This window comes from Palaemon carinicauda, chromosome 14 (genome assembly GCF_036898095.1).
Source record: "Palaemon carinicauda isolate YSFRI2023 chromosome 14, ASM3689809v2, whole genome shotgun sequence".
In the NCBI taxonomy this organism is placed as follows: Eukaryota; Metazoa; Arthropoda; class Malacostraca; order Decapoda; family Palaemonidae; genus Palaemon; species Palaemon carinicauda.
The window spans coordinates 18757973-18766868 of NC_090738.1; the positions used below are offsets into that span (position 1 = coordinate 18757973).

Below are 8896 nucleotides of genomic sequence, written 5' to 3' on the forward strand. Positions count from 1 at the left end.
ATATATATACTAGACTTTTATTATATAAGAGACATATCTTTGGTAAAATAGAAGCTAGATATGATGGTCATCTAAAGAAATTTTCCTAATTTAAAGTAATGCACTGACTTCTTTGACTACATTTTTAATACAAAGGATTTAAATTAAAAACAGTCTTGTTTTCCTCAATCAATGAGAAAAAGTTTATACTTTGCAAGGACAAAATACATCATTTTATGTACAGCGTATAGGAGAATACAGGAAACTATTTAAAACATTCACCTTTTTCCCTTATACAATTTAAATTAAATACATCACAAATGAACAACAAAAGGGCTTTTACATAAATTCACTTATACATCCTATGAAAGTCACTGAATTTTCTAAACTCGTTATTGTACACATCTCGTCGTGTCCTGGTTTGACTCTTAGCGACTAGCAAAGAAAAAATATCGCCACAACAGACAACTTACTCTAACACATAAACCGCGGCCCCTTTCGACACAAAGCAACATTTATACAGTACTGTACTGTGTAAGATCATACAGTAATAATACTTAAGAAAAATATTATGGTACTTTCATACCCACCCCATCCTCTGTGGAGTAGAGAAGAAAGGGAGAATTGTTCTTCGGAGGAGTCGTTCTCTATGACAGAAATAGAGAAAAGAAACTATCTTTGATCGGACATTTAGGAAGTTAACTCTGTTGGGTATGTTCCCATTCATTCTTAAGTGAAAGAGAAAGATGTGTGTAGAGTTGTTCTTCATAATTAGGAAAACAATGTATAATCCTGTCGACGTATCTCTTATTAACGCTCCCAAATATACTCGTTTGGGATATGACAGCAGATGAGTCTAACCTCTGACATTTTATGTGAATGAATTGGAGGAGGAACATAGAAATATGCTATTACAATAAAGGTGTATTCAAAGTTAAACTGCCATAGCAAATCGGAGAATGGTTAAGTATCGAAAAAAAAAATGAACGCTTGGCTGAACGCATCTAGAGTTTATAAACGTAATGAGCCGTTTCCAAATGTGAAAATATTAAAAGATTTCATTTATCGATTTTTGTTCCACGCAGCAACATCTTCCGAAGGCCTTTAAAATGTTAGACATGCGTTTCGTTTTTGTTTAACAAGAAAGGGGATATTGAATTATAGAACAACGTTATCATGGCTTTTATAAATCCTCCTTCCTTTTGTATATAGCACAAGAAAGGATACGCATGTATGAACAAAGGAAGATCTGAGAAAGGCCTGAGCAGAGGGGAAGATTATACTGGAAATAAAATGTAAAAGAGGTTATCCTTTCAGAAATTCTACGATCACAGAATCCGTTTTAAAAACCTCTCTATCACAAAGGCTTAAAGAACAATGATTGAAATACTCATTTCGATTCCATATATAATAATAAAATGATATCAGCAGACAAGATAACGAATGAGTTTTATATAGGATTATTTTCTTTTATTTTCCTTCCATTTTTTCCATTTGTGGGTGGAACAGAGGCGTGCCGTTACAATGAGCAACCCCGAGCAGTCGTAAATGGCGCAAAGTGTCGTAAACCTGGAAATGCTGTGGCTTCATTATTCCTTCTTCCTTTCCTTGTGGTGTTAGTTTTACATCAGGTAATTTGCATGGGTAGTTTGTCATTCTTTTATTCCCTAAACATTTTGTTTTACCTCGCACAGTATTCCTGAGTAATATTTCGTTTATTTTTTCATGATTAAATTTTAAGTTTAATCTATACATTTTGAGCAAATTTAGAGGTATACATTGATAAACCAAATTTATTAGCTAAGGTTACATGTCTTACAAAATTGAATGGAAGTTATATTGTCTTCCTAAATTTAATGGATTTTTTTTACCTAGTGTATAAATTAGGGAAGAGAATTCCAATGAAAAGTACTACATTCACTATGGAATGGAATAGGGGTGCGTATGAATATAATTAAATGCAAAGTGCAAAGAGAAGCTGCATAATTTAAGGCAAAGGAAAACGATAGTATTAAAGGAAATACCTCAGAATTAGAAATTTGAAGCTGGGATAGAAATAAAGAAGGAAATGATAAAAGTAACTAGATTAAATGAATTAAAAGCAAGATAAAGATTGACATACACTTGCATTTAGGTATGGTTATTTGAAGCCATTGTGGTGTTGCCTTTATTGGCTCTGATATTATCAGGTGACCAGCAGCTGAATAACTTCAAAATAAAACCTTCAGAACTCTTTTGATTATCTTATCACTTACCGAATTAAAAGGAATATATATTTATCGATCTGTGGAGTTGTTCTTGAAAAATAGAAAACATTTCCAAAGACACTTCACCCCATCACGATCTGCTTTGACATGATCCATACGAACTCGGAAAAGGATAAAAAGAAGTTAAATTGTATGAATAGTTCCTTGAAAATGACATGAGATTAAGATCTTAAAAATTCTCATCGATGCGTCCAAACTCGGCGTTCTTGAGGTCATACAAGGTGGGAGCCTGGTCACAGGGGAAGGCGAAGGCCGGGTGGTTGCAGGTCAGCGTCTCCTGGTCAAAGATGGTCTGGTTGCCGCAGACAAAGGAGAAGTGGGCTGTTTCGATGAGCTGAGGGCAAAGAGAAGAAATAACTGTTACTCTCTGTTATGAACAAGGAAGTTATTAGTATTATTAACACTAGTGTAACGGGCCCGTCAAAAATGACGGCTAAATATTGAGATAGATATGCACACAAACAGGTTTAACCCTTCCCACCCTCTACCCCTTTCCCAAGTACAACACAGCAGTTTCGGCAATTTGTGGGAGATTGTGATTTCCAAGTGTACCCTCTCGTGGTACCTCTTCTCACCAGTGTATGACTACTCTCTCTCCTCCCTACCCGAGGGACAGGGAGAAACCAAGTAGTTATACGTCAGGCAATGCCGTTGAGCATGACCTGGCTAATATATATATATATATATATATATATATATATATATATATATATATATATATATATATATATATATATATATATATAGCTATGCACGTGCTCTTCAATATATAGGGGAGATTATTAAGTTAGAACCCTAGCTTGAAAAGCAGAGTGCTACAAGCCCAAGAGCTTCAACAGGGTAAAATAACCCAGTGGCGAAAGGAAATAAGGAAAAAATAAACTCCATGACAAGTATGAATAATTAATGATAAATATTTTAAGATCAGTAACAAAGTTAAAATACATCTTTCATATATAAACTCTGAAGAGAGACTTATGTCAGCCTGTTCAACTTAAAAACATTCGCTGCAAGTTTGGACTTCCGAAGTTCCACCGATTCAACTAACCGATTAGGAATATCATTCCACAATCTGATCACAGCTAGAATAAAACTTTTAGAATACTGTGAAATTACTAGCAAATTAACGTTTTGAAGATCTTTAAAGGTTGTTCCGAAGTTAGGGGGAAAATTTTAGATTAGATATAAAGGATTAATCCAAAGTTTATGTTACTTTTTTATGTTTATAAATTCAAGAGATATGGAGTTAATCTAGCTGATATTACTACTATGAATGGTATGGAAGATAATAAATAACGTGGATCTGATTGTAAGATTTGATTGAAATTACTATTCCATTCTTTATTTAAGTTAATTTGCATTAATAAAATAGAGGAAAAGCCTATCTAATTAAGGATAGGAAATAACTTATGAAATCCTTTTATTTTCCTGACATTTACTGTATATAAATTATCGATTAATAGAAGTTTTCGAGTAAGTAACTGATGATAAAATGAGGTAAAAATATCAGCGAACATAAGTAAAATCAAGTATGAAACTGTAAATAACAACAGAAGATAATTAATGTTAATAAAATAAACGAGAAGGTCTTATGAAAAATAGCGATTTCTGCTATGCATGTGAAAGTCTTATACAGGACTGGAATCTTAATCAAGCCAATTACATATATTTACCGAAAGATCCGTAATTTTCTTTGAACGAACACAATGCCAAGAAATTTCTGTTCATATTTCTGTGCTGAGTCACGGTCTACCAATAGCAATGGCCTTAAGCAATTATGTAAACCTGCAATTGAGAAAAAAATGAATTTTCCATTGATGATAATCAGCCAGAAGCCTTAAGCTTTCATCTCCCCGATGAAAGTGAAAATGAATAAGGACACCTTTTGGAACGAATCTCAAGGTTAGGTAATACGCAATGCAATTAATTTCTTTCAAGTCTTTTACTTTTATTTGCCCGTTTTAGCTGTTATTTCTATTATTGTCTATTCATATTACCATTCTCTTTCTCCAAACAAAATATAAAGAGAAAAAGGAGAGAAAATCAAGGAAGGTCGCAGTAACTCATCCGTTAAATTTGAGGAATTTGTGTCCAGACTGGGTCATAAAGAATGAGGAAGAAGACGAAGAGCTAAATAAAACACAGAGATCTAATCAATCTTAGAAACCACCACCACGACACGTGACGTTTTCGTCACGGTCCACCATATTGAAAAAAAAGGAAAATTAAAGATGAAGACGAACAACAGCAAATATGGCAGCGAAGTTGTTGACGCGAAGAACGCACGCATACCAAATATGACTTTCTCGGGGTGTGAAGAATGACGATGAGATCGTCTCGGATATAGAAAAAAAGAGTGGGGAATGTTTCGGAGGAGACGAAAAAGGAAGATGATGACGGTGGGGGTGAGGATTGCGTTATGTCAGCACGAGAAAGTGAAAGGGATTCCTGAAATAGGATTTTTCGAAATGATGCTTTAGATGACAGACGGACTTGTCTCGGAGTTGGCAGGCTGCCACGCTTGGTGAAATCACTAAAAAGGAAAATTAGGAATTACGTTTCTTAAGGAATAAAACGAAATATATATATTTAAACTAATGTACCCGAGCTGTCAAAAATAAGTCCGAAATTTTTATATAAAAATACACACACACACAGATTCAATACTTCTCACCCCTCTCCTTTTCGTTACTACAACACATCAGTATCGACAATTTGTGGGATATTGTGGTTTCTGAGTATACCTCTCGGGGTACCAACATTCACCAGGGTCCAGGGCAAGGTCTATAGATATAAGTAATCTATAGACCTTGGTCCAGGGTATGTCTACTCCCTCTCCCCCTACCCGAGGGATGGGGCGAGACCAAGTAGTTAGTGGTAATTCCTCTGACAGTGATGAAATATATATATATATATATATATATATATATATATATATATATATATATATATATATATATATATATATATATATACACACACACACATATATATGTATATGTATATATATATATATATATATATATATATATATATATATATATATATATCCAGATACGCTGCTCTTTATTATATAGAGATGGTTTTAGATATCATTAGTTGGTTTATGCTCTTTACATGAATTCAGTTTGCTTTTATCCTTAATCTTGATGGTCTTAGATTCTTCTGCGTGAAATAATGAAATATGTGGCATATAGTAATTTATGTCTATTATGTCTATTTATATATGCGTATTACAATAATAAACAGTGTATAAATGGGGGATAATTCTGTCTTTAATTCTGTCTCAAAAACTGAATACTTTAAAGAGATGTTCAATTGTGAAATATATACCCTGGAGAAATTAAATAAAAACAGGAAATAGTATTTAGTATAAAACCTGATAAATAACTGCTTGACTGATTAAAGGAGATAATTCTTCAAGTAGTGGATAGACTTACAAGATCTTTATAGATTACACTGAGAAATTACAAGAACTTCATTTAAGTTTCTTTAACATCGTTTAGAAACTTTACCTTTATCAAATAAGATTTTCTTTTAATTTGGCAACCTTTGGAATTACAAGGATTATCTTTGGTGATTTCAATATTGGTTATAAAATTATCCCATTAAGGATGAGTTTGAATTCCACATATAGCTCACATACACACATTTATGCCATATATGTACACACTCACACATACATGCACAACAACAAATGTAGCCTTTTCTAGTCTACTGTAGGACAAAATCCTCTGATATGTCTTGTTATGTCTGGGGTTTGGCCATTTTCATTTTCATCACCACTCTGGCCACTGCTGATTGGTGATGATGGGAGACTGAGGTCTGATCACTTCACAGCAAACCAACCTTGTATGGGTGGCCCTGACTTGTACAGCTTTGCTGATTATGGCGATACCCAACTCTTTCACCAAGTTGAGGTATCCCCTCTCAGAAAGGGTATATATATATATATATATATATATATATATATATATATATATATATATATATATATATATATATATATATATATATATATATATATATATATTATATGTATGTGTGTATGCATATTCTCCTAACCATGTATGAAGGAATGCATTTTCACAATCTTAGATTGTAATGGGGCATTCGTGTGTCTTCTAATAAGCTTGATTTTCTCAGCAAAACAATTTGACCTCAAAGTTGTTGTCCTTGTTGAAATATCTTGGAAGTATTTCATGGAACGCAAGGAAGTATTCTGGAATTCTAAAATGAATTATGAAACGAGAAGAAAGTGAAGATGACCCGGAGTAAATATCTTTAAAAATAAAAGGAACATTAAATTTTTACGACCGTTCTGGAAGCATTGTTCCGTGACTTACCCAATGCCAAGCGCAGCATGAGTTTTGTTTTCAATAAAAAGATGTTTTGTGATTCGTAAATAAATGAAATGACGGGAGAAATGAATTAATGGGGAAAGTCGTTCATGGGGAATCTTGCTTTATTTACCTTGACTAAACAAAACGATGATAATGTCATTGTTTTACCTTGTCCTTTTCTTGATTATATTGCGAAATGTTATAGGAGAAAGCATAAAAATTGCCATGGCCTTTCAAAAACATTAAAAACGATAGAAAGTTTGACTTCGGTATTCTTAATTCCAATAGGAATTTATATTTTCCACGAATATTTTCCACTTTGTATTATACATGCATGACATTCCTGCGCACAAGCACGCCAAGCACGGAACTCTTCACAAGTACTATTTTCTGAAGGTTAACTGAGTGAAGGTTTATTACTTCGGTGACCCTTCCTCGTTCTATGGGAAAAATAGAGAATGCAAATTAAGGCTGCTGACAAAACCAAATTTCAGTGGGACGCGGAAATAGATTCTTTATCCCTTTCGACATGAAAAAAAAAAATAATTTGATAAATCTTATATTATTATTATTATTATTACTAGCCAAGCTACAACCCTAATTGTAAAAGCAAGATGCTATAAGTCCAAGAGCTCCGACAGGGAAAAATAGCCCAGTAAGGAAAGGAAATAAGGAATTAAATAACCGATGAGAAAAAAAATTAACAATAAATTATTCTAAAAAAATAACATCAAAACAGATATGTTATATATAAACGATAAAAAGACTTATGTCAGCTTGCTCAACATAAAAACATTTGTTGTAACTTTGAACTTTTGAAGTTACGCGGATGCAATGCGATAAAAAAAAGAAAAAAAGAAAAAAAAGAAGATGCTCTGAAGATGGTACTGACGCTACTCGTAACCTTCAGATGTTCAACCAAAGGAAGATGCGCTCGTCGGCGATGATAATGGTCGGGGGGATGGGGGGGGGGGGGGGGTGGTGGTGGTGTTGGAACCTACATCCTAGTGAGGCGGGGGGGGGGGGGGGGGGCGTAGAATGGGACCTAAAGCCTCGTGTTGTTGAGGTGAAGGCCAACTCTTCAACTCAGGTACCCGTGCATCCCTATAAATAACGCATTTGATGTTGGCCACAATTAGCAAGATGACAGTAAATACCGTGATTATAAAGATGAATTAAAACTGTTTTTTCTCTTTTCTTTGCCGATCGTTTTCACCTCCTGGCCGTTAGATGGTAACGTTTTAGTTGTATGCCCATTTACCATTTAGGATATGAAGGTTGTTCATTTACACACACGCGCACACACAAACACACGCACACACATATGTATATATGTATATAATACATATATATATATTATATATGTATATATATATATATATATATATATATATATATATATATATATATATATATATATATATACATACATATATATATATATATATATATATATATATATATATATATATATATATATATATATATATATATATATATGTGTGTGTGTTTGTGTGTGTGTGTGTTTGTGTGTGTGTTTCAGTAAACAAAATGTCATAGGCCTTCTCTCTCTCTCTCTCTCTCTCTCTCTCTCTCTCTCTCTCTCTCTCTCTCTCTCTCTCTCTCTCTCTCTCTCTCGTGTACAGCCATCCGTAATAGCAGTCAATCGGTTCACACAATTTTAATTGTCTCGCTTACCGTATATTACCGTCCCATCTTCGACCTTGACTTTTCCGACGACCTCAAACCGTTATGGAGGGAATTCCTCACCCCCCCCCCTTCTCAGGGTATCCACCCTGTCCTCTGAGTCCCATTAATTTTGTGTTTTCCTGGTCCTATGTCCCTGACTTTATGGTGATTCGATCTCATTTTTTTTCAAGGGGGAGGGTGAGGGGGAGGAGGCAAGGTTTTGGAGGATGTGTTAAAGGTTGCTGGATTACCACGTGTCTGTAGGTTTGTCTTTTCAAAGTTCGTTTAGGTGTTCTGGTTTGGTATACGTGGATTTCTATTGCTATTCTTCAGTTTATTTTAGAATTAATCTTACCATAGATATTGTTTTTTCATCGTCGTTTACTCAATTCCAAATCTCCCATCTTTGTGGAATAGTTTTTGACATTTAGTTTGACTGGTGGCGACATATGCAATACAGTAGATGATTTCATTGTTAAGAGCATTGAAATCACCAGTTGATTGTGGTAATAAGCCGATTGGTATAACATTTCTGTATAATCATTTTAATTACTTTCATGCCCATGTCCTTCGATAGTCCTACAAGTTAATTACTTTCATGCCCACGTCCTTCGATAG

General features: G+C 34.1%; 1 protein-coding gene across 1 annotated transcript in view; it reads right to left on the reverse strand.

Moving 5' to 3' along the window:
- Nucleotides 1-202: 202 nt before the first annotated feature.
- Nucleotides 203-8896, reverse strand: part of LOC137653123 (U-scoloptoxin(01)-Cw1a-like) — a 24220-nt gene continuing 15526 nt past the window's right edge. Inside the window, exon 2 of the mRNA XM_068386517.1 lies at nt 203-2580. Within this exon, the coding sequence (XP_068242618.1) occupies nt 2416-2580 (165 nt within the window). The 3' untranslated portion in view covers nt 203-2415. The remainder of the gene's footprint in view (nt 2581-8896) is intronic.